Here is a 26872-nt window from a genome sequence, read left to right on the forward strand (position 1 = left end):
AAAAGTTGTACCCCATTTGTGTACAATGAATCAAAATGCAGTCTGAAAAAATAAAAAAATAAAATAAAAATTCAGTCTATAAAAACAAAAACAAAAACAAACAAAAAAACCCAACAGTACTGTTAAGGCCAGCAGAGCACCTATTCTATTTTATAGAATGAGATGCTGTTCTGATTCATGATTCACTAGTAAAAGGCCATTGGATCTTTAAATTTGTTGAAATATTGTTGCTTTAACAGAAGCAAGAGAGAGTGCTTACTAAAATTTTGGGTTTTTTTTTTTCTATTAAAAGATAAATTTTAAGGAAAACTTATGGCTGCCATACTAATATAAAATGAGCATGTCAAAGCCTTTATTTCATTTATTTAGTTAGCCATACCAATAAGTTGTTAAAACTCCTTCCAGAGGTAACTAGAAATACTGAAGTGAATTTAATAGATGCAAGACTAATTGTGTGTTGGGGGTGGTGATCAGTGCAAGACACATTTCATTTGCTTTTCAAGAGACAAGAATAATTTGCATTACCCTCGGTTTTCTACAACTTTACAGAGTTTAAAATTGTTCAAAGATAGTGAAAGATATAGATTGCTATAGGATCAGATAACCTGAAAATGTTCACTAGTTCATGCTTACATTCTGAAGGAAGGGGAGGGAGGAATGGAGAGAAACTTATTAGTGGGTAAGGTGTTTCATTTTGGAGTGATGAAAATGTTTTGAAACCAGATGACGGTTCCTTTCCATTTTGTTCAAATTGCACAACTTTTTGCTGACATTCCTCTGAGAGCAACTCACTATCTTGGCAAATATCGGTCTCTTCTCTGACCTCAGGTTCTCATGAGCTTAAAAAGTGTTTGAAGGAAGAGTTGGCCTGGGTGACCTGAAGCTCACCTTGGGCTCTGATGGCCTGCTAAGAGCCTGCTTCCCAGGGGCCACATGCTGAGTCACAGATTCCTGCAGGTAACAGAGCCCTTTAAGCTGTCAGCACTCATGATCACATTGCATGAATTACTACTCTGATGATAGGACATGCCATCCTTTGATGAGGGAGACTACGCTTTTAATGGATCATTCCAGCACAATCCCTGAGCTCCTGTCCTGACCAACAAGCATTATTTGATTTTTAAACAATTAGCTCAAACTAGAGAGAAAAGTAGTCTGGCACTATGAAACTAAACAAGATAAAGGGGATCTGAGATATTAAAAAAAAAATACTCACTGAGTTGAGTGGCTGTCAAAATGTTGATACCATGTCTCATGCTCTGTACAATTAAATTACTTTAAATGTAGTAGGATATTTATGCTTTTCCTTTTCCTTGGTCTCCCATTACAGTCTCCAGCTGCTCAGTATTGGGCAAACAATAGATTCTCAATCAAAACTTGCTATTTAATACTAGAATTTATTACAGAGAGTGGAAGTCTACACTTCTCACAGAAATTTTCAGCTTGCTCATGATGATAGGAAATTTATATATTGAACCTTCACTCTTTTTATTGTATTTTAGGTGTATTGATTAATTTAGCACAATCAAATGCACATCCATCAACAGTATATAGAACAGAGAGGTTTTAAGCTTCTAAGAAAGAAAGTGTACCATGTCACAATTAAACTCCTCTTCATGAGTAGAAAGATAGTTAACAGAGGTCAGAGATGGAGAAGGAAGGTGGTCAGGGAAAGAGGAAATATTGGTCAACAGGTAAAAAGTTATAGTTTGAGAGGGAAATAAATTCTAGTGTTCTCTTATACAGCAAGGTGACCTCAGTTAAAAATAATGTACTATATATTTCAAAAAAGCTAAAAGAAAGGATTTTAACTGTTCTCCACAAAGAAATTATAAATATGTATGGTGATAGATTTCCTAATTATCCTGACTTTATCTTTTCCCAACATACACATGTATTGAACTGTCACATTGTACCCAACAAATATATGCACTTATTTGTCAAAATAAAATTAGACTTAAAAAACATTTCCATACAGATCTACAGCATTGCAGAGATCTTACATTGAGGTCAATGCTAGGATGGATATTAGATTTCTGAAATCAGTAAAATTATAATCCTGACCCAAACAACTGTGAGCCATCCTGTCTTTTGGATGGAGAGGAGGGGCAGCTTGAATTTCCTTTCAATGCCAATACCAAAATTCTTTACATTCCATCTAAAAATGTTTTGTTTCCCCAGGAGCCTTTGGCTCTGCCCTGCCTTTCATCTCCTTGTCCCCATTTATATTTGATGTATAATTATTAGTGGTTAACTCAAGGTCACATATTTTCAGTCCTGTGTTGGGGAGGATGAATACCCCTCCACCACCACCAAGTGTGGTAAATTGAAAGCTGGGAAGGCAGCAAACAGAGTGAAATGGGGCGACCCTTCCCCATCCCTTCCAGTTGATCCCTGAGCCTCCTCGAACACAGCTGTCATCCCAGTTTATGCCCCTTCTTGGCAGAGAGCAGGGATCTACCTCAAACAAACACAGCCTTGAGGGCTCTCCTTGGGAACAACGGGAGCAGAAAACCAGACAGACAACGTGGAGGCTGTGAGTACCTTTGGCAACAAGACTGCTGGTTGGCTGGGTTTTCTCATATTGATCCTACAGACTAGGAGAATCAAATGATTTTAATTCCATGGGAGCAGAACAGAGAATACAATCCTAATGCCTTCCTAATGTATAGGAAGTCAGTACAATGGCTTCTGATGACTACTCTCAGGACCAAACACATTTCCTCACTCACACATAGATCAATAAAACACTTAACTAATGTCTGTTATTTAAAGAACTAAGGAAAATTCAGGAGGATATTCAAAGACAACATTGGAGCTCAATATTCCCTGACTTCAAACATTGGAGCCAGGAAAGTCCCTGCATGTCCCAGCACTCTTCACCTGGATCAATGTACCTTCCCAGGAGTCAGTGCCAAACTGAGTGAGTGGAAGACCAGAGAAAGCAGCACTGTCCATATTTGTCCCTCCTTTCTCTTCATTGTTACCTGGCTCCTTGACTCTGCCCCAGGGAGGTCAGACAAAATCTGCTGGTGACTTTAAGATTGGAAATGATGAATCATAGGGAAAAATGAAGAGGAAATTGTACTGATATAGCCAGAAGGAAAGGAAGAGTGACATGTACCCAAGAGACAAAGGTAATGATAGGAGAATGTTAATATCTGATCTGTACCAGGGATGGAGGGGGACTTTGACTCCTCTTTAAGACCTCAGCTCCAAGGACCTGAATACTGCCTATCTGTGAAGGGTCTCTACTGAGGAGGCTGGATTTAAAAGTCCCTTATGCATATTATGCTAAATGCAGGAAAAGGGGTGGGAATATTAGTAAGCACCTATTGATGTTTCTTGCCAGCCCACAGAGTCAAATCAAAAAAACTAAAGAAACCCAGAGAATTTGTTTTGTGAACTGGATCTTGGTTGCTTTTTCCTTTCTTCTGTATTTTCCACATTTTTTACAATGAGAATGCATTTTTTTTGGTAGAAACATTTAAATAAATTATTTTACAAAAATAAAACAAACCTCCTGACTTGGAGAGAGAGCCCTCAGTCAGAATGGATGCTTCAGAGTGAAATGACATCCCAGGGCTCCTGGGGTTCTTAGCACCAACTGCTGCCAACGTCTGATTGCTTTTCTGAACATCTGCCTCCCTTACAAACTTGTTCTGGTCACAGACTAAATGTGTCAAAGCATTTCGTGAGCATCAAGCACTTAATCGGGGTGAGAAAGCATTATATGAGTTAAAAACAACTTGCTATAACTAAAAGAGTAAGGACAGATATAAAGAAGGAAGGGATTTGCATGGGTTTCTTCCCATTTTAGTTCAAATGAAAGCTGTAGATTAATTCTGACTAGCAAAGACTTTCTGTTTAGAACATCTGAAGCAACAACAGAAACAGAAATTCACTAATAAGACTCCTTGCTCCAAGTTAGGCAACTTGGATCACTGTGAAATCTTCAGGTTCCAGAGAAATGAGCTCCTGAGAGGTCTTCCAATATTTCCAACTCTGGTAGAATCTGAACTTTGAGGGAAACACTGAAACCCAACTGACATAAGAGATCCAGCAAAAATATATTTGAAACTAGGAGAGACCAAGTGATTTCCCCTGAGATTAGCCTTGAGTTTGGTTTCCAGTTCTCACTTTGATGTACCTAACTATCTCCTACAGGAGGTAGAGGGACCAATTAACTGTATATGGCACAGAACAACAATAGGTATAACAGCACAAGGACTGAGGACTTACTGACCCCAGTCCATGCCAAATCTGTTTCATTCTGGCTCCTATTTGCACAATGTATTAGGGGAGTAGATGATGTCAACACCTCTGGGCAGACAAGTTATCTCAATACTCAACTTCTGGCAGGAGAATTTGTGCCCTGATTTATTTTTAGTGCATTTCTACCTTAGTAATCCAGTCAACTGAAGAAGAGCCAGCAACCTGACTATCCTCTGAGCTCACCACCCTTATTTATTCCTTAACAATTAGAAAGATATTTAGTCACCTGGGGGAGACTCTCCTGGGAGGTTGGGGGTCCCATCACTTGCCAACTTTCAGAGACCACACAGGATTGTTATCCCAACGCAAGTGGAAGTGTGGGCCTTACTATTTCATTGGTAGTAACCTTTTACTCAAGGGAGAAAGAAAGAAAGGTTGCTAACAAAATCAGGTATGTATAGTCTATCATTTTATCAGCAGTGTGGAGGATGGCGTGAAAGAATTACACTTTACCTTTTATGAACTGTTAAACTTTAAGTTAGGGCACACATGCTACTAATCTTAAACTTCAAACTGGACCATTGCTAGGAGTTTATAATGAATAATGCCTTTTCATCAAGATGCAGAAGGCGAAATGTCAAAAGATTAATCAGTCATTTCCACATCTTTGCATTTGGATTTAACCTCAAATATTTAATTTTATTTCAATCTCATACAACTTGTGAAGACAGATTTATCCAACACCAGCTGTTCTCATATTTAAAAGCTGTACCACAAAGATAAAATTAGAATCAAGTAAGGATCATATTCCTTAGCAAGAATTCTGCTCTATGTCCCACTGATGCCCTGAGCCACAACTGTCAGACCAAATACCAGCATTATTGTTGTTTTTCTTGGACACTTCCTAAGCAGCCATAGTATAGAAAGTGAATAGATCACAAAAGGAGGCATGAGCCCTAAACTTGCAGTTATATGCATGAGTGCAAGTTTATTTCCAAGGTTATTTCTCTCTGAAGTGGGTGGGAGGAAAGTTTTGACAGAGTTGGGAGAGAGCAAAGCCAACTATCACAACCCCCCCCCATTTGTGTGTGTGTGTGTGTGTGTGTGTGTGTGTGTGTGTGTGTGTTTGTGTGTGCACTTTCCACTTCAGGAATTTTCCAAACTTATATGAGGCTCAAAATAGATTAAAGTATACGTAAAGTACAACTGTTCATTAAATCCAAATGTCATTAAAACCAAATGTCATCATCTTACTGTTAGATATTTGGTGTGATGATGTATTGTATGAGAAAAAGAAAGGGAAAAGAGAAATATAATCTCAAGAGTCTAAGATGGACATTTGTTAAATGTCTAGCTTGAAGACAGAGTAATTGTAAAAACATAGCTGTAAAAATACATTGTTAATGTTCTATGTTGAGTTTAGAGGCATTTTACAAGAGAGGGACCAATAAACTCAAAAAAATGCACTACTGCATTTTTTTATTAAAAATATGTAAGTCTACAAAACAAGGAGATACCCTATGTTGAGGATTAGGAGACATTTGTACTCAAATAACTGTTGAGAAAGTACTAGTTTAGAAAAGGACAATTTGACCATAACCATTAAAATTTTAAATGCATGTTTTCCCCAGTAATTCCACTCGTATAAATATACTTGTAAAGGTATACAAAGTTGCATTTACAAAGATGATCACTGAAGTCTTGTGTTGATCAACTCATGTTTTCTTCAACAAGGAACTGATTAAATAAACTATCATAAACCATATAAAATACTATGTAGGAATTTAGAAAAACAAATTAGATTTTTATGGCTATTATCCAATGATGACCAAAATATAGTAAGTAAAGAAAGAAAGTATAGAATAGTATTTGTAAAATAATCCCATTTTTGAAAAAATAAAATAAAATTACATACATAACTGTATGTGCAGATAAATTTACTGGAAGAATATAAGAAACTTAACAGTAGAAATTGAGTCTTAGAATCAACTCTTACTTCTTACTTTATACCTTTTATACTCTGAATTTTTAGAATTTTTGCCTCACAAATCTATTAATGTTCTTTTTAAAAGTATTTTGGCACTAGTAACTTGGTTTCAATTGTCTGGAAAACTCATTTGTGTGTGTGTGTGTAACACCCAAGTTCCTAAAAATACCTTTTGCACCAAAAGAATTAAATTATACTCAAAGTAGTTTTAGCACTGACTACATTTTATTACATCTGAAGTTCCTGAAAATTAGCTATTCCTGTATGTTCGTAGAGTAGGCCAGAATTGCAATCACTTACTCAGACAGATAACAAAGAGGGAACTGTTTTCATACATTGTTTTCATTTTGAAAATGAATTTGACCTCCAAGGATATATTTCTTCATACCTTGGTACCATTTCAATGAGTAGAAAAGCTTTAATGTCTGGTGAATATTAAGTATGACAATACTCTGAGTATATTAAATTCTATCTAAGATATTTATCAAGGGACCTCTGGCCTCAGGTTCAAGAATAAATGACCTGGTGTGAAAGCACCCTGTAAACTACCAAATGGAGCAGAAATTTAGTTAGTAGAATGTTGGTGTATTTTGTTGGGGCTACTGCCTTACCTGATCTCACCAAGCATCATCAGGTCAGACGTAGGATAACTATTTAAACGATCTGTATCCTGACATCATTCTACACAGAAAAGCAGGCATAGGCTGACATAACAACTTTAATTTCTTCTCTCACTTTTGATAGACACTGTAGACAGGATGATTTGTCCATGATATAGCCTTTGAGTGTATGAATGTGTGTGTTCATGTAGTTTTTCTAATAGTTCTCTGGTTCACAACAAATATAATAATCATATTTTTTAAATTATTAATTAACATGCATGACTTCTTTCTCTTATCTACCAACTCATTTCTTTTTATTATTATTATTTTTATTATTATTATTGTTAGTAGTAGTAGTACTATTAAAAATTAAACCCAGGGCACTTTACCATTAGCTACATCTAGAGTTCTTTTAATATTATCTATTTATTCATTTCTTTATTTTTGGTACTGAAGATTGAACTCAGGGGTGCTTAACCACTGAGCTGCATTCCCAGCCCTTTTTTCATTTTTTATTTTGAGACAGAGTCTTGCTAAGTTGCTTAGAACCTTGCTAAGTTGTGAGGCTGGCTTTGAACTTGCCATCTTCCTGACTCAGCCTCCCAAGTCACTGGTATTACAGATGTGCACTACCACAACTGGCTCATTTCTTTATTTTTAAAAATATGATAAATCCCATGAAGCCATTACTCAACTCAAGAACTAGACAATATTAATAATCACATTATCTATGTTTATCTTCTTTCCTCTTTCTCCTACAATTTTTCCCCAATTGTAACCACTATCCTGTATTTTGCATTTATCATGTCCTTACTTTGTACATAATCTTATCAAGTGTATATAATTGCAGCATAAGTTAAAATAGGAGATTTAAACAGAATGGATTCCTTCATTCACCATTAACATGAGTTTGATGAAAGGCAGGACTTGCATTAAAGATTCTAGGAGATACACAAATGCCTGTTATAGCAGAGCACTGTTCTTGGCACTCGATATGTTTTTCTCAATCAGATCTAGTAGAGAGATTTTCCAATTAAATATTTGATGACTGCATCCTTAAAAAGCAAGAGATTGGCAGGGATCTCTTGGAATTTAGACTAATGGAAGAAATTTATGATCCAAATAACTTCTTACCAGCCAACTCAGGGCCAGTCTGCAAAGTAGATAGCTTCCCCATTGCCAGTCCCCACATCTCTCCTCTCTGCAACTTTTTCTCACTTGGCATTAAGGGCCAGGAATTGAGTCTCTGCTACTTGATACCTAATATGAAACTTCTACTCCATCTGTCCTATACATGATGACAGATAAATCTCCTTTAAGTACAGGTCCTATCACATCATCCGTTGCCCAGTATAGAAATCTGCATTGATTCTTTAATATGTAATATCTAAATCTTTATTGTGGCATTCAAGGCTCCCTGAGATCTGATCCTAACCAATCTTTTCTGTCAAACCGAATTTCTTACTATTATCAATGCATGCTTTATACATTAATCAATGTTCATGCTATTTGTCAAAGTGTAGTTTACAGATAAGTAACATCAGTTTTACTGAGTTAAACTAGTAGGTCCCATCCCAGGTTTATTGAATCAGAATTCGCATTGTTAAAAGATGTTCAGGTGATGCATATACACCTTAAATTTTGAGGGTGTGTTGGACCCGGACCTACTGATATTCGAGGAGATTTTATCATCATCTTTTATTTCCCTACAGAACATTTGCTAGAAAGCAAAAAGTTTTCCAAATTATGTGCCTAAAGTATGCTGGCCAGCCCTCAGAAACAAAGGAATACACCAAGTGGAAATTATAAATATCTATAGATTGATTGCTTTTGTTCTAGTTCTGGGGCTAAAATGATAATCAAAATTACAGTTTCTCACTCTATTGTCTGATAGGTCAGACCCAACAACCTAAATATCACATTCATACAAACACCTATGGACATACTCTCGTTGGGTCTTTTATGAACAGACTTTGTGTGTGGTTGTATGTGTGTGTGCATGCATATGGGCATGTTTGTATGGTGTGCTGGGGATTGAACCCAGACCTTATGCATGATAGGCAAGTGTTCTACCACCTAGCTACTCACTCAGCCCTTGGGTAGGATTTTAAATAGGAAAGCAAATTGCAAAGGAAAGTGACCTTAAAGCCTGACATGAAAATCAGACATGAAAGCTATCTGGGGGTCAATTGGAAAATAGTCTAAGTTCCCTTTAAACTTAAGTTAAGAGAATAGGTTTGCTTGATGGATTCCAAGGTTATGTGAGACTCTAATATTCAATGAATCTATGACTCTTGGGTTACCACCTTTGCACTTTCTTGGAAATGACTATAGGGACGAGGACAACCATGAGATAATCCTGCCTACCTCATTTTCTCTGTGACCTCAATTCCAAAAGTTCCTGCCCTGTACAGGCGTCTGCTCTCACATCCTGGCACTTAAGACTGTCGTTTGACTCCATGAGCTTGTCACTGTCCCACTTCTCTTTTCAACTCTGTAACTCAGCTTCTCAGTCTTCACACAGTTCAGCACTGTCAAGGTGGCGATGAGCTAAATTAAACCGTGCTAATAGAAGAAAGTTCTAGGAGAGAGACATCCTGCTAACCTGCCCTAATCCCCCTCTTCCCTCCGCTGTGTAATTCTTCACTGACATTCTTAAGAGAACTGTGGTGGGTTATCATTACATCATATTCTACAGCGAGGGACCTGGACCTAGTGATAATTTACTCTTTGGGCTGCTTAATTATCTTTAATTGCAGAATATACGTTCAGTTCTGCCTTTACCAAGGCCTCTGATGTAGGTCTTTGGGACTTTAACCCAAAGGTGTTTCACATCCAGAAAAAAAAAAAAAAGGAATCAGCACAATTACTGCACATCTCTCTCACACTTCACAAACAGCTTTTATACACTGCACAGTTCAATGTATCTCGATGCCACATGTATTTTCTAATACGTTAAGTGACAAACAGAGACTATTCTCAGAGTTAAGGGTTTGACCTAGCATCCCATGTATATGAAGGTTATTGATGGACATTTCTGTTCATAACCTTATGAGGTCTCTCCTAAACCCAAAGTAGAACTTTGGTTTAGTAGAACTTCAGAGCCTACATCTCCTTCCCCCTAACCTCCCAATAAGTGCACATGGGAGGACTTACTGCAGAGGTCACGGAACTACGTCTATATGATAGAGTTTAAGAGCTCTCTGTCCTAAAGATGGCTTGGGTGGGTTTTATTCCTGGCTCCTTCATTTACTAGGAAATTTGTATAACCTCTCTGAGTTTTTCCTTATTTGTAAAACAGGAATAATAATATCCTTACATCTCCAGGTTATTGTGAAGAGTGAATGAGGTTATGTATATAAAGTGGTTAATACAATGCCTGAATGATTAACTTCATTTTGCAGTTATTAAAAATCAAGCTCAGAGAGGGTTGTTGTGCAAGTCCTTTTTCTTTAATTTGCAAAGCCTGCTTAATGCCACAGATTCTCCTCTTGGGAGTCTTCTAGTTATACAGAGCTCCAGCATATGTGGTGGGTAACCTGACACCCAGCTAATGACAGTGTGTGGTCTTAGCTGTCCTTATGCACACAACACTATTCCTCTTGGCAATTACATGCGTGCGTGTGCGTGTGTGTGTGTGTGTGTGTCGGGCAAACAGAAGTGCCACGACCGCTTTTAAAAATTAAGCATGACTTTATAATATAAAAACCTGTTACTAAAAGTCAACATCCTTTCCTATTTAGGACAAACATCTAAGGACGTAAAGTTTTGGGGATAAATATCAAGGTCTCTTCTGCATTCAGGAGGATGTAAAAGACATTAAAGACATTAAAAGGAATCCGATCTCCCCCATCTCTGAGATGCCTTGTCTGCTTCAGAATGCCGCCACTGGATCAGGTGTCCCTGGGCTGAAGTGATGGCTCCTCCAGTTTAAACACAAATGGAGGGGTGGAAGGGGTTCACGAAGAAACTTGTGTCTTTGAACCAGCCTATTAGAAAATTAGAATAAAATGCATCAGTTTTGTTTTTTTTTTTTTTTTAGTTTTTTTGCGGTACTGGGGATCGAACTCAGGGCCTTGTGCTTGCGAGGCAATACATCAGTTTTGATGCACCCTTGAGGAAGAGCTCTTTTGGAGGGATAAGTCTAAAGGAAGAAAACACATGTGTATGGGAGAGAGATCTAAGGAGGGATTGTACCAAAGTGGTAGTGGGAGATATCTGCTAAACACTGGATCAAAAATTATTTATTTCTTCCAAGGCAGTAAGACACTAGGCAACTTTTCTTTTGATAATGCTCATCAGCTTGGTGACTGAAGGTACTGGAGGAAGAGACCCAGAAAGCATTGTAGATCACTCACCTGAAGTCTGCGCTTTTGCCACTGCTGTTCCTTTGCCGCAGGGCAGTTCAATTTCATTATTTTACAGTCAAATCTGAAAAAGTATCCTAAATCCAATCTTTAGCTGAAATTGACATTTCCCTAACAAAACCAAATGAGAAATACCTTGCCGTATAATTAAAACGAAACACCCATTTAACTTAGTATTTGAGTCCTAAGGTCTGAATTTTTTATATGGAAGAATTCTACAACCTGGGTCTTTTAAAACTAGTTCCTATATTTCCATAATTGAGAGTCTGAGAAGTCACAACAAAACAAAGAGGAAGAACTTTTCATTTAAAAGAGAGAGATGGCTCTTGGAACACTTGCTTCTGGAGCCCGAAGCCTCCATGTAAGGAATCCAACTTCTCTAAGGTCACCAGGCTGTTGAGAAGTCCATGCCACAAAGAGAGGCCCCGAAGGATGAAACACTATGTGGAGAGAGAAGGAAACTGAGGTGACAGACATGAGAGTGAAGAAATCATCCTAGACATGCCATTATTCAGCCCTATCTACTAGCACACAGATTAGAGATGAACCACCCCCATAGCTCTTCTTGAATTCCTGACCCCAAACATCAAGCAATAGGAGACAGACCACATGCCCCAGAAGAGCCTCCCAGTGAGCAGTTGTTTCCAAGTCCATTAGGATCTCAGCAGAAGAGGAAGGGCAGCAACATTCCTAATTCCTGACCGGGCCTCATATCCTCTGATGGAGAAGTCATCCGACAAAGGCCATGAACGATGGGGACCTTAACAAGAAGAGAACAATTACAGTAATGGTTAAACTGCATTACCAAATAGAAAAGTGTATACCAGTTAGAGTGAAGTAGGTATCTCTTATAATAACTTTGTGGAGTTATTGTAAACTCTGTCAAAATACTTTTTAGATATCGAAGGAAACATGAAAACCAGAACAGTGAGTATTTTATTCTAAAATGGAGAAATAGATGATTAATAACACCAGAACAGTCCTCCTTCTTTTCACTGAGTAAAACCCAGAAACTTGACAAAACTCTGGGTAAGAAGCAAAATTCTAAGTGCAACCAAGTAAAATTTCAAATCATCCAGAAAACAATAGCTCAATCTTGACATTAGTTTAATATATTATAGATTTTTAAAAAAAAGTTAATTTATTTTTCTAGAAGCAAAAAAGGGAGAGACAGAGACAAATATGAAGTATGTATGGAGAAGGATATCAAGAGATCTTGAAAAATTAAAATCTGTCAGTAGGAAATGATCTGCATAAACTAGAGAGGAAAATGGTAAGGCATGTCTTTAGAATTTTCCATATGCCAAAACTTCCTTAAGAACTTTTCAAAACCATCATCAAGATATTTATTTGGGATGGGAGTGGCAGTATATCCAGGACATATATAACATAAATTAAGATTAAATAATAATACATATTATTACATGTTAATATAATATATAACTAGTTATACTAATTAATATTAACATTACATTCTACATTAATATTATATTCTAAAATACATTAATAGCAAATATATTAGGTATATTAATATATATGTAAATATATTTATAACTAAAATTAAAATCAAGTACCTTTCATGATATCTGCTACTTCATGGACCCCTCAAATTAATTATCTTTTTTTTAATAGTTGTATAGGAACACAATGCCTTTACTTCATTTATTTTTACATGGTGCTGAGAATCAAACCCAGTGCCTCACACATGCTAGGCAAGCACTCTGCCACTGAGCTATAGCCCTAGCCCCCAAATTAATTATTTTTATTGAATAAATGTTATTTAGTGTGGCATCTGTTACCAAATAGGAAATAAATATTTAAAATAAACACTGAATCACAAAATAAGCCAACAAAAGAAAATTAATTGGAATAGCACAATAAAATTTGTCATCAGATCAAATAACTTAAGTAACATTTAAAAAGAATTTGCCAACTTTAGCTTATTGTATAAAGTCAAAGTATCTTCACTAAGGTGACTTTTTTTAAAAATATTTTTTAGTTGTAGGTGGACACAATATTTTTATTTATTTTTATGTGGTGGAGGATCAAACCCAGTGCCTTGCACGTTCGAGGCAAGTGCTCTACTACTGAGCCACAGCCCCAGCCTCCTAAGCTGACATTTTAAAACATCTAAAATATCGTGCATTGCTAAAAACTCCCTTACCTCATTTCTCTTTTCCCCATTTTTTTCCTAATAGGGTTATTGTCAAATTCTTAGTTGTTCACTTCTAAATAGATCGAATGCCCTATTTTTCAGATCACTGAACCTACATAATATCCATGATGCTAGCACAACTCTGCACACATCCTAGCTATTCAGGCAATGCCATGAGGGCATCGTCATTGTTCATTTGTATGATGTCCATGTATCTTGTCATCTTTCCAATGTAACATTGCCAAGGTCTTGGACTCTTCATTTGGTGGAGTCTAATTCTGTTCTCTTTACAAAGAGCTAGGGTTACACTCAGCAAAGGTTACCATTTACGTGAGACACGAAGCCTAGCATAACTCATCACCAAAGTAAAATTCCTAGCTATTTTTTCTCTCAAGGACATCCCCAGTGCTGCCTAAAATCAAGAAGGAACACTTCAGGGCGGGTTGCATACAGGGTCCACATTTTTATTTTGATATTCTGGAGTATGGTATTTTCATAGTAGTCAAGCAAAAGAGTTTTTTTCTTTTGAAAACCTCCTTTTCTATTCCTTAGAGGGAAATACAGAGGAATCAAATTCAAAGACTACAGCAACTTTAGCAAGAGAACCCAATATTTAAGGGTGAGATTTCTTTAGAAATTATTCCTTTGTATGTTTGGTTTTGTTTTTATCACTTACTTTAAATGAATTCTGAAAGAGCTATTTTTGCAAATAAATAACTTTTTTTTTTTTTAACTGTTTAAGTAATTTCTAAGGCTCAGCATGAAGGAGTGGCAGGCAAAGCCACTGCCCCAGGCTCTGACTGCTCCTGCTTTTAGCACCAACATCTTTCTTCCTCTTACCTAATGGATTTCCTCTACTCTGATAATTCTAAGATCAGAGATTTAAATGCATGATCAGACCCTCCATTTAAAAAAAAAAAATGTTTTAAAAGAATAAATATTAGGCCTAGAAGAGCCTTTAGAGAGTATCTCACCTCTCATCAGATATAAGATTAACTGAGAGCCCAAAGGTCTTTTCCAAAGTCATAACCAATTGATAACATCTAAAACCATAATTCAGACTTCCTTAATGTTGAATTAGTGCTCTCTCTCCACACTAGGATTTCTTTATATCTTATCCATTTCTATACTGATCATCAGACTCAGTGGCATACCCAAAGTAAGATCCAGGGCATTTCTTGATCCATTAATTATCACTTTGTCCTTTCATTGGTTGGAAGATCTGAGACGGGAAATGGGAAGTCCTACTCGGCCTCAGAGTCCCATGGATTAAAAGAAAGCATGGGCTGCCGAGTGCCTTGCTTATGAAGTTCGATCATTCATTCTTAGAACAGGAAGCATCTGAAATGTTGGGAGCCCCCGGCCATGATCTCCCTTTGATAAGATTAGATTTTGATGTTGTTCTCCTTAGCCTAGGCGTATAGGACAATTTCCAGTGGTAAAACCTGAATCCCACTCACCACCAAAACAATTCAGTTAATATTTTCCAGCTTCTCCTTTAAGAATGCCAAGGAGCTTAGAGGAAATTTTAGCCTCTTGCACCAACTGACCTTATATTTATTTATAAAGTGTGGTTCTTCCAAGAAGCTCCAGAAGTTTCATGCACATTCTTTCACTTAATCCTTCTCTTCCCATGGGGGGAAGCATTACATTTTTACCTTCCTGCCGCAGTCAGTTTCCCTGTTGTTTATTGGGTTTCTCTCTAGACTTTGCTACTTGAAGGTTAGACTTTCTGGAAGTCAAAAACATTCTCAACTGAAATCTCAACCAATACTGCTAACAAAAATTTACTCATTCATCATATATTTACTACTCATCTCTTGTGTGTCTGACACTATTCTAGGCTAGGGATACAGGAATGAAGAGAACAGATTGTCTCTGACCTCATGGAGTTTATATTCAGTAAAATGACTGTTCCATTACCCAGTGAATTCAGAATCATAAATACACTCTAATCTGATAAGAAAAAAAACTAATTTCAACTTTATTTTTTTTTATTTAATTTTTTTTTTTGGTACCAGGGATTGAACTCGGGAGCACTTAACAATTAAGCCACATCCCCAGCCCTTTTTTAAAAATTTTATTTAGAGACAGGGTCTCACTGAGTTTCTTAGGGCCTCCCTAAATTGCTGAGACCAGCTTCAAACTTGCAATCTTCCTGTCTCAGCCTCCAGAGCCACTGGCATTACAGGCATGCACCACTGCACCCAGCTCTAATTTCAGCTTTACAGACTAATGTCCACAGTTTCAAACATATATGGTAATAAAATCCAATGATATAAACCTGCAGGGATTGCACTGAAAGATAGAAGACTTATTTTCTAATCCTAAATCTTCTACCAACAGGTTGTATGACCTTGAGCCAAAATATCATCTCTCTGATGCCAGAAAAATAGTATAAAAGATGTCAGACAAAAAGATTTCTCATGCCTTCTCTTGGTCTACAATTCTATGGTGAATTAATCAAAGGTTGCGCTGTGTTAGGACTTGTTAACAAGGTTAAAGGAGGAGTAATTCTTCTGTATCAATTGCTTTTATGAGTAGGGTGGGGTCGAGGGAAACAGCACAAAGCAACACTCGCCTCCCAAGAAAACTAATCACTGCACAAAACCAATCAAAACAAATCAATGCCACGTCTACTATGTATTCAACATGAGACTAGATACTTTGGGAATGGTAGACATGTGAAAAGATCCCTAACTTAAGAAACTTCCAAACAAAAGTATATGATAGTAAATCGTTAAAAATAAACTGTATTATAAAAGTTCTAAATTTACAAGAGAGCCAAGAAGACCTAGATTAGAATCCTCTGAGGAAAGGCAGAATATCAACTGAATCTATAACCACAATCACAATAATAAGAGCAACTAACATTTACTGAGAGCTTGATATGCCATATTTGAATTAAGTGATTTGTGGGATATCTTATTTAATCCTCAAAACAACCCTAGAAATGAGCAACGCTATTTTTCCTGTTATAAGATGGGGAAAATTTTACTTCCAGGGAAGTCTAAGGTACCTAATGGTATATTCAGGCAATCGACCCCAGCATATTTCACTCCATTTAATGGTTATGGACTGTTTTCCCCACAGATGAGATAAAGGGATAGCACAGTATATGGCACATAGATCAATGTTTCAAAAAGGTTACTTACTTCCCTTCTTAATCCTCTGTTCTTCACCACTCACTCCCAAGCCCTATCCCTCATTCACATTCATGTACCTCCTTTTCCAACTTTAAACATTCTGCAAAGTTCAGTTGAAGATCTATCTACCCTGTGCAAGAAGTGCTCTTAGACCAACTGAGCTTCTGTCTCCTTATTTACTTCAAACATCTACTTCTAATAGCCTGCTAGGTAATAATGTACTCTCTTATGATGTCACGGGCACTACTTAATGTCCTTTGATATTAGTGTTACTGATATCTATGGCATTTTATCATGAAATCTATATTATTATTATGCATCTTTTGCATTATTGAGTTTTGTTACGGTTTGAATATGTGGTGTCCCTTAACAGCTCATATGTGATACCAATGCAAGAACATTCAGAGGCAAAATGATTAGATTCTGAGAGCTGTAACTCAATAAATGGCTTAATCCACTGATATAAATTAACTGGGCAGGTAGGGTGTGATTGGAGGAGGGAGGCCACAGGAGCTGTGCCTTTGGGTTACATATTTTGTCCCTGGTGAGTGGAGTACTCTCTATGCTTCCTGACTGCCAACTCCTGAGCTATATTCCTGCTCCACATTCTTCCACCATGATGCTCTGCCTCATCTTGGGCCTAGAGCTATGGAGTCAGTCAACCACAGACTGAACCTCTGAAATCATGAGCCAAAATAAACTTTTCCACTTCTAATTGTTCTTGTCAGCTCTTTTGGTTACAGTGACAAAAAATGCAGACTAAAACAAGCTTCATATAATTTAACTGTGCCAACTAACTGAAAACCCCTTTGTGGTGCTGCTGGGGTCCTGGCATAGGAGGCATCAGGATGCATTCACCACTTCAAGAGTTTGAGTGTTTGAGAAGTTTTCATTCATTAGAAAAATGATCCAAGTCAAGAAAATGAAATAACTTTTCACGGTTTGAATCCACCTTGTATAAAAAGTCTAAAGGTATGGGCTCTTTCTGTTTGTGCATAATTTTGAACTAAGGGTAAACTGTGCATGTTTAGCAACCTTTATCCCATGCACATTCACAGACCTGAATCTATTTTCTTTTGAACTACTAAAGAATAGTTCTAGCTGAACTTCAAAAAATGAAAAGAGCTCCAGGCATGCTGGTATTCCTAGAGAAATGGGAGACTGAGGAAGGAGGATTGCAAGTTCAAGGCCAGCTTCAGCAACTTAGCAAGACCCTGTCTCAAAAGAAAAAATGAAAAGGGATAGGGATATAGCTTAGTGGTAAAGCCTGGATTCAATCCCTTGTATGAAAAAAAGAAAGAAAGAAAGAAAAGGCAACTAATCAACCCTTACAAAAATAAAAACAAAAAGCAGCGCCAGTCCATAGATTTATTTTTAATCTTATAAATGTGTTATGAAATACTATATAAAAGGAGAAAACATATGTGTATATACATGTGTGTATATATGTATACATATATATAGAGAATTTATAGATATGTCTATATATATACATATATATTTAGTTTAAAAATAACAAAATTTATGGCTTGAAATAGTTATACTTTTAAATATTAATTTTAAATATTCTATTTCCATAAACCAATAGCTTCCATGAAAATACAACATATTTTTATTTGGGCTAATCTACATCTTCCAATCTACCTGTCCTACCTGGAAACAGCATAAAAATTCTTTGTGGAGCCATGGGATCTAAATGTTGGTTTAGGAAAATTAATTACCCAAGTACATATTTTTTTTTAAGGATCAGTTTACAAGTTCAGAAGATCCTAACTCTCATATCTGTAGAATTATTGGTTCTGAATGTAACTCTAAACTTTCGAGTAGCTAACACAGAGAGAAATACACTGATATTAAGATTCAGTGTCTATGAAGAGAAACTAAACTTGTCATGTGGGAGAAGCCCAATTATTCCTGATACTAACAAATGAGATACATTTCTCTAGAAAATCATCATAGAGATGATATGAACATTGGCAACATCTTCTATGGTCTGAATGTTGGTATCTCCCTAAAATTCATATGTTGGAATTCAATACTCATTGTGATAGTATTAAGAGGTATGTATGGTCTTTGGGAAGTGGTTAAATCAGAAGGGATCCAACCTCACAAATGGAATTAATATCTTTAAGAAAGAGACTCCAGGGAGCTCTCTTATCCCTTCTGCCATGTGAGGATATAGCAACCAGGCACCTTTACAAAGCAGAGAACCCTCACTGGACATCACATCTGCTGGCTCCTTAATCTTGAACTTCTCAGCCTCCAGAACTATAAGCAATAAAGTTCTATTGTTTATAAGCTCCCTAATCCAAGGTATTTTGTCATTGTAGTCCCAAAAGACCAAGACAACATCCTTCCTTATTGTAAGTACAGCAAGGTACTTCAATAGATTTCTTATCACAAACATACTGAAGAACTCAGATCAAAACATAAATTCATATACATAAATCTATGTCCTCTGTCTTATATGTATATATATATATATATATCTGTCTTAATCTGTTTTCTTTTGCTCTAACAGAATACCTGAGACTGGATGATTTATAAAGAAAAGATGTCTAAGTACTCACAGTTCTGGAGGCAGGGGATTCAAGAATGGGTGGCCATTTCCAATAAAATCCTCATGCTGCTTCATAACATAGAAATTGAAAGGGGTACTGGGCACATGCAGAAGAGGCAAAACACAAGGAGGAGCTTCACTTTATAACAACTCACTCTTGTGGTAACTGATCCTGTGATAAAGACATTAGTCCCTCTTAATGACCTAATCACCTCTTAAGAGCCCTTACAAGAACAATCAAATTTCAACTTGAGTTTCAGAAAGAAGAAACCATAGCATCCTCTGAAATGAAGTTTTTGAGAAATGGCTCAACACCTCTTTGTTTACTCAACAGGTACAAGCTTTGTAACTGTGTAAAGGTAAACATCTGGACTTTTAGAAGTGAGAATGTTCCATCCTTAAGAATTCCAATGTTCTGGATTAACCTGCTATTTGTAACTAACTAACTTGTAGGTCCTAAATACCATATATTGGACCCGATTTATACAAAAGGCTAGCAAAATTTAGACAGAATTTCTTTCTTTCTTTTTTTTCTTTCTTACAGGTGCCCAAGAAAGTAAGAAAGAGTGTCATCTCTGGGATTGTACTTGGAATATGCAGCAGACATGTCAGAGTAAGCAAAGAAACACATGTGGATGTAAATTTGTTGTGTATGAATAGCAGAGAAATTCCACTTAAAAAAAAAACACCCTAAGACTTCTCAGAGAAATTCTAAAGTAACTATAAATTATTTCTTCTGGACAATTTATTTCACAATAGTCCACTGATTACTAAACTGAGGTAAAAGAAATTTAAAATGAAATTATTAGGAGATATAATTCACTAATAATCTACTGCCAAGGGAAAAAAGACACTGAAATTATTACTAAAATCTAGAGAAAACTAAGGAATATAGGCAAAAATATGTTATGTATTCAAAAGTAGATAGTGAGGCTATGCCATCAAAGTCACCTTGAATCTTTCTTTCACTGGGTTTTGTTTATTTTTGATTTCCCCACAGGATAAAGAAGAAAACCACTAGAGTTTCTCTGACCATCAGTTCTCCAGTTAATGAAAACTCCAACATCAGATCAAGTTATTCTACCTTAGTTCAACCATTGTGTATTGACCCCCAGAGGGTATGTTTAATTTTAAGCCTTCTGAGACGGTACCAGTAACGAACATCTAAGTCTAGAGAAGAGTTGATGCAACTTTCTTTAAAAGTATACATGAGAACAGTTCAACCTACATGACCTCAGAAGGAACACGAAAGGAAACTCATGGGTCTCAGGAATAACTCCATGGTAGCTCTATGACTTGGCCATTTGTCTATGTGCCAAACCAGAAGCGACAGTCCCATAACAGAGTATTCCAATAATGCAAGGAATGAATTCCCTTTTAATTAAAAAAAAGAGGGAGGTTCTTTTTTGAAAAACCTAAAAGATCCAACAAGAGCAACTGTATGAAGGAAGAAAAAAATTTAGTCAGTAAAATTTAGAAGTTTTTTAAACCTTTAATATGCAGTCTCTAAATATGTGCCAATAATCATTTCTCAAATTCAATTGCCCAGTGTTATATTTCATCATCTCAGCTGATGGGATGCTGGAAGAGAAAGAAGAAAGGGTGGCATCAGAGCAGACATCCAAACTGACATTTAAATTAGAAGTCTCATCCTTTTCAAAAAGGAAACTCAGGGCATGGTTGGTAGTGGCTAAAACTGAACCACTTAGTAGTAGATAGAACTGATACAGTTAGTTTATGGCCACTAGGTACCTGGGTTTGGGGGCCTTGACAAAATGGATGATAGAACCATGTTCTCTTTTATTCCTAAAGCAGATGCAGAGCCCCTGCAGTAGCCTGTCGGGATCCATTTGTGTTGTCACCCCTATGTTCACCAAGGTAACTTGTTCACACTACATGATAGAATTTGGATTTAATAGATAAATTGTAGACTTTATTGAAGGGGCAAGAACAAGGAGAGGGGAAACCAGAAGAGACTTCAGAGATTATCATTATTCCATATAGGATAACACTGAGGCTAGGAAAGAGTGAAAAGATTTACTTGATGTCACAGAGCAACTCTTGGTTTATCCTGTGCTCTTTAGATTTTTGCTTTGTGTCAATCCTCCAACTCTGGGAACAGTACTTACACCATCCTTTCTAAGGAGACAATGCTCTGCCAGACCTCAAGATACAGTTAAATTGTCCCAATGATCCATAGGATGCCCTTTTGATAGTCAGCCAGCAAGGTAATAGCTACTTTCTACTTAAGTCGTGGTCAGAGGCCACTATTTCCCCAGTCATCCACTGAAAACAGCTGGATTCAATCATCTAGGTCAAAAAAAAAAAAAAAAGAAAACAAAAACAAAAAAAACAAACTAGAACTAAACCTTCTCTGGATGGTTTCTTAGTTATAAAAATTGACAGAACCAGAATCACTGCCCACTGCTGGTCCAGAGCATGAAAAGTAACCTGCACCTTTCCTGCTCCATTTCCTCCTCACAAGGTGCACATCTGTCAGCAGGTGTCAAGGTTAGGCTGGTCCTTAGTCTCACCTGTTAGAGGATCTAGATACACCCTTCTCTGGCCTCAGAACCAAGTCTATAATCTGGAATGTAATTCTAGGTTTTAGGGTTGAAGGTAGGAAAGGAAGGAGGATGAGGATTTAAGATGTAAGTTTACCACAAATGCCACCCACTCATTTGTGCACCATGAAACTAAAACTTGCTATGGTTAATAAACACATCTTAAATATCAATAAAACTTTTATACCTCACAGAAAGTTTTTAGATTATTTATATGAAATGAGCCTCAAAACCTCCAGGTAGGTTGTGCATTTTGCTAGCCCTATCTCACAAAGAACCTGAGTTCCAGAGAGGCGGGTCTTTTCCACGTTCCTAGGATCAGCTTCCACCAGCCAGTGACAAGATTTTGGCCCAAGACCTATAATTCAGGGCTTTCACAAATGACAATATTGTCTATACTACCGTAACCAAAATAATAAATATCAAATCTGTGACCAGATATGTACTCCACAAAATAATCAAATTCATCACAATGAAGGGTTTTCAACTTATCTCTTTTCTAATTTGAAAAACAGCTCATTGTACACTATGAAGTTAAAAATGACTTACATCTGACTGTAAAGGATAAGGCCCAAAACAATGCCCAGCAGCTCCTTGTTTAAAGTGCAGTCAGGTGTCAGTAGTCATGATGAAAAGTGTGCACACTTCCTGCCTGTGGCAGCCCAAATCATTGCGCATGCTGCAGCAGCTTCTTCCTCTCAGCGAACTCTTTCTCTTACTTTAGCATCTTCAAGATGTCTCTACAACCAGAGGTCAGATGGTTGTGTTTGAATGCCGAGTCCAGGCCACGGCTTCAGTTCAAGTTCACTGGTACAGAGAGAATGAGCAGATCGCCAGCTCAGATGACTTCCGGATTCTGAGGAAAAGTATCATGACAAACTTTCCAGTTGCATTTACTTAACCTTGAAATCAAATTCATGTTTTTAAGTAGTTCAATAGCTTATTTGTTACAGGCTAAATGATTTCTATTGTTAAGTGAATGTTATTTCCCAAACAATTCCTCATCAAAAACAACCAAAGAAGAAAAGATAATTGTTTGGGTTTCTTTTTTTTTTTTTTTTCTTTTAGTTGTAGATGGACACCATACCTTTATTTTATTTATTTAATTTTATGTGGTGCTGAGGATCAAACCCAGTGCCTCAAGGCATTCGAGGCAAGTGCTGCACCACTGAGCCACATCCCCAGCCCTGTTTGTTTCAATGAAAGAATACTTTTATTTTTCTTTTTGAGGTGGCATATGGCTATGTTGCCCAGGCTGGCCCTGAACCCCTGGGCTCACATGATCCTCCTGTCTCAAACTCCTGAGCAGCTAGGATTATTGGTGTGTGTCACAGCACTCAGATGAAAGAAGAATTTTAATAGCTGTGAAAAGACTGGCTTATTTTCATAAAGTAATCCTAATTCTCTTATTACTGAGTCCTTGGTATATTAAAAAAAAAAACATGAGGCTAGACATATTTTTTAAGACTAAGATGAATGAAAATTAATGCACAATTTCTAAATATTTTATTGCATAAATTCCCTAAAAATAATTAATTAGGGAAGGGTAAAAGTATGATGATCTATCTCATGCTAAACTCTGAATTTATGCTTTATAAATAATTTTTCATTTAATCCTCACAAATACATTTTGATATATGTGTTATTTGCCCCCATTTTATTAGTAAGAAACTGCTATCAGATTGGCTTAGACACATAAAGGGGGGGAGGGAAGGGTTAGTGTTAGGGTTAGAGTTAGGGTTAGGGAGGGGGGCACGTATGGAGGAAGGAAGGACTGTATAGAGGGTAAAGAGGGGTGGTAGGGGTGGGGGGAAGGGAAAAAATAACAGAATGAATCAAACAACATTACTGTATGTGGATTTATGATCACAAATGGTATGCCTTTGCGCCATGTACAAACAGAGAGGCAACATGTATCCCATTTGTTTACAATAAAATAAAATAAAAAAAAAGAAGGAAAAACAAGACCATGCCAATAAAGCCAACTCTTCTCAAAAAAAAAAAAAAAGAAAGAAAGAAACTGCTATCAGAAATGCAAGAACTAGGTTTCAGGTAGCAAAGTCAGTACATACTGAAGCCAGCATTCCAGTTCAAGATAATTCTTGTGCAAATGAAGAAAATTAATTTTAAAAATATTAATTCACAACAATGAGCTTTTATATAAACTTTTAAAATGTTTTTTCTATACTATTTCTATAATATTTTTAGAATATAATGTTCAACTTTATTTTAATCAGAAAAATTAAAAGAATTCTTTGGGGAAAAGAAGGGCACCCCAGGATTAGTTCACATTCAGAGGAGAGAGATTTATTTAGTCCTAGCTTCATATTAGAAATGAAGTATTAAGTTCTAGAGAAGTAATTTTTTTAACTTCACAGAGCAGTTTCATGGTAGAACAGTTCTAGCACTCAGCTAATTGTTTGTTCCATTACATACATTTTCTGAATTTCTACCAAATTTATAATCTATGACTCCAGATTTCAGTCATTCTTTTATGTCACCTTCAGTTATTTCTCATATACACATGGCCCCTTCTCACAACTAAATTATCATTGTTTAAATTCTCTTTTCTCCTGTTTTGTCTTCTAGAAGCTTGTTTATCATCCATTCCTGGTAAGTAACCACTCTTCAACATTTTAATAATTAATCTAATCAAAATTAACATCAATAACCTTTGTCTCCTAAGTCACTGTTGCCCTCATGAACTCTTTTGGAGCTGCCCTATGCCATTTCTTGAACTGGCACAACAAAAACAAGGAGCCTGGTATTTGTCAGTGCATTTATTCATCTATCCATTCATCAATATATGTTTACTGAGCACGTACTATGGGTAGGTTCTTTTTTTGCATGAAAGAGACAGGAACGAACCAGACTAACAATATTCCTGCCCTCAAAGATCATACATTCAGGCTAATTCTACTTGATTTACCATCGTGATTCAGCAGCTCTACACAGAAGCAGTCCTGATGTCAAACACCCAACTGTTAACTATACAGTTATAAGTGTGGTGTCCATCACACAGCATTAGGTTAAACACCAAGGAAATGACAATTTGTAGGTCAGTTCAGAGAATGTTTCTATAGGACATTTGTGCTAAACACTAAAGCTACAGAAATACAGAAGTCAAGGAATAAAGTACTTTTGTTTTTATTTTTAATTTTGAGACAGGGTCTTGCTAAGTTTTAGGGCCTCACTGAGTTGTTGAGGCTGGCCTTGAACTTGCAATTCTTCTGCCTCAGCCTCCCAAATCATTGGGACTACAGGTGTGAAAAATCATGCACTGTGTAATCCCTGCTTTCAAGGACCTCCTTCTAAGAAAGAAATCAGACATGTCAGAGAACCAGGGATCAGAACTATACTGGGATTGTTTTAGGTTGTATTTTTGAGATTTATAGTCATAAGTTACTCATATGGCAAAATATCTAATTGGATGGATTTTTTTAATCTCCCCAAAACTATTTATTCTTAATCCCCACTCTCCCTGATGTCATCCTAAATTTTGGTTTTTGAGCTTGGAGCATCCAAATGTGCCAATAAAGTTGAATTTCTTCCTTTCCAGAGGAAGTCTGCACCTTGATTATCACAGAAGCATTTCCTGAAGACTCTGGGGAGTTCAAGTGCATTGCAGAAAATGAGGCTGGGACTGCAGTCTCAGCAGCAAGACTCTTTGTTTCCCCAGGTAATTACCCTTAAAAATCCCCTTGTTCAAATTCAGCCTTGAGCCAAAAGAAAAAGCCTGTGTTTCTATCTTAAACTGGTGGTTAATTATATTTTTCAGAAGAAAAAGAAAGAGAGAAATCAAAGAGTTCTCCCAAGTTTTCCATGAGCAAATTCTCTCCAAAACTGGTCTTCTTCCCCTGGGAAAATGAAAGCTACACAAAGGACAAAAATCCAGATAATACCCTGATACACCTTATGCCATCTAATTCTGAACCAGCCAGTTACCATGAACATGAGATCCAGGTTCCAAAAAAGGATGTCTGCACCATCAATGGAAATTCCCCCGAGGTACAACCACAATGGTAAGGACAGACAGACCTAACATTACTCCTTCAGCAAATACCCTTGGTCTTGTAGGTCCACGGTGACAAAGCACCTGCCCTCAGACAGCTTGCATTCCAAGATGAATCACTTTAACTTTGTCAATCCTCCCTTAACATTCAGTGCACCTTTGACTGAAATATCAAGTCTTGTGCCCAGATGTACTTTCAAGGAACTTGTTGAAAAAAATTATTAATGCTGAAATGGCACAAGACATTAAAGTAGAATCTTTTACCATAATAGAATTCAGTGTCCCATTTCAATATAAATGCTTAAGATATTTTGTGATGAGAGTTTCTTCATAGTCAATCTTAGACTAAAGACAGAATGGTTCTTGGGCTTAAAGGATAAATGCAAAAATGAAGAACTAATTCACTAAGTGAACTAACCAACCGGATTATGTTTAAAACAACACAATCCACCACATTTTTACCACTCCTCATATCCAACACAAGCCTCAAACAAAAATACTGATTTTAAAGAACCAACCAAGTCAGGCATGGTGGTACATGCCTGTCACCCCAGCAGCTCAGGAGGCTGAGACAGGAGGATCGTGAGTTCAAAGCCAGCCTCACCAAAGGCAAGGCACTGAGCAACTCAGTGAGACCCTGTCAATAAATACAAAATAGAGCTGAGGATGTGTCTCAGTGGTCAAGTGCCCCTGAGTTCAATCCTCAGTACAAAAAAAAAAAAAAAAAAAAAAAAAAAAAAGCCTAAAAATTAAAGCACATTTTAAATTTAAATTTGTATTGTTTTAGCAATATCTAACTTATGACACTAAATATTGTACCAGCCTAAAGGTATCTTTAACTTTAGGTTAATCACTTTTATGAAAACTTAATATATCAAGATACTTGACTAGTTAGCATCACTAAATGTAGCCTCTGTTAACCAGAAAGTAAAAAGACATTGGAATTCTTTTTGAGGAAAGATTTATTGGGCATGGCAGCAATGTTTGTAATCCCAGCAACTTTGAAGATTGAGGCGGAAGAATGGCAAGTTCAAAAATAAATCAAAAGGGCTGGGGATGTAGCTCAGAGGTAAAGCACCCCTAGGTTCCTTCAATCCCCAGTAGATAGATAGATAGATAGATAGATAGATAGATAGATAGATAGATAGATAGATAGATAGATAGAAAATAAAGGAAGGAAGGAAGGAAGGAAGGAAGGAAGGAAGGAAGGAAGGAAGGAAGGAAGGAAGATACAAAAGTTTTCTTGGGTAGTATTTAGGTCTAC

The 26872-nt window shown here is 36.8% G+C and overlaps 1 protein-coding gene across 4 annotated transcripts; it reads left to right on the forward strand.

Annotated features, from left to right (window-relative positions):
- Positions 1-76: 76 nt before the first annotated feature.
- Positions 77-26780, forward strand: LOC306663548 (palladin-like). Of its 4 annotated transcripts, XM_079143912.1 has the most exons (9): positions 77-4666; positions 13879-13945; positions 19577-19645; positions 20033-20150; positions 20845-20910; positions 22321-22462; positions 24186-24209; positions 25156-25275; positions 25375-26780. In XM_079143912.1, exons 3-9 carry the CDS (start codon positions 19638-19640, stop codon positions 25620-25622), a joined length of 726 nt encoding a protein of 241 aa, XP_079000038.1. In that variant the 5' UTR covers positions 77-4666; positions 13879-13945; positions 19577-19637; the 3' UTR covers positions 25623-26780. The 4 variants fall into 4 exon arrangements, with proteins under 4 accessions (XP_079000038.1, XP_079000037.1, XP_079000040.1 ...); XM_079143911.1 differs by lacking the exon at positions 13879-13945; XM_079143914.1 differs by lacking the exon at positions 13879-13945 and having other exon boundaries at positions 20848-20910.
- Positions 26781-26872: the final 92 nt, after the last annotated feature.

The sequence above is a fragment of the Sciurus vulgaris genome (genome assembly GCF_902686455.1).
Source record: "Sciurus vulgaris genome assembly, chromosome: 6".
NCBI classification, from domain to species: Eukaryota; Metazoa; Chordata; class Mammalia; order Rodentia; family Sciuridae; genus Sciurus; species Sciurus vulgaris.

What these genes read in the sequence shown, in the direction of transcription:
- LOC306663548 (XM_079143912.1), top strand. An exon ending in TTGTTTATCATCCATTCCTG is followed by an intron (nt 24,210 to 25,155) that starts GTAAGTAACCAC and finishes CTTCCTTTCCAG; the next exon opens with AGGAAGTCTGCACCTTGATT. An exon ending in AAGACTCTTTGTTTCCCCAG is followed by an intron (nt 25,276 to 25,374) that starts GTAATTACCCTT and finishes TATATTTTTCAG; the next exon opens with AAGAAAAAGAAAGAGAGAAA.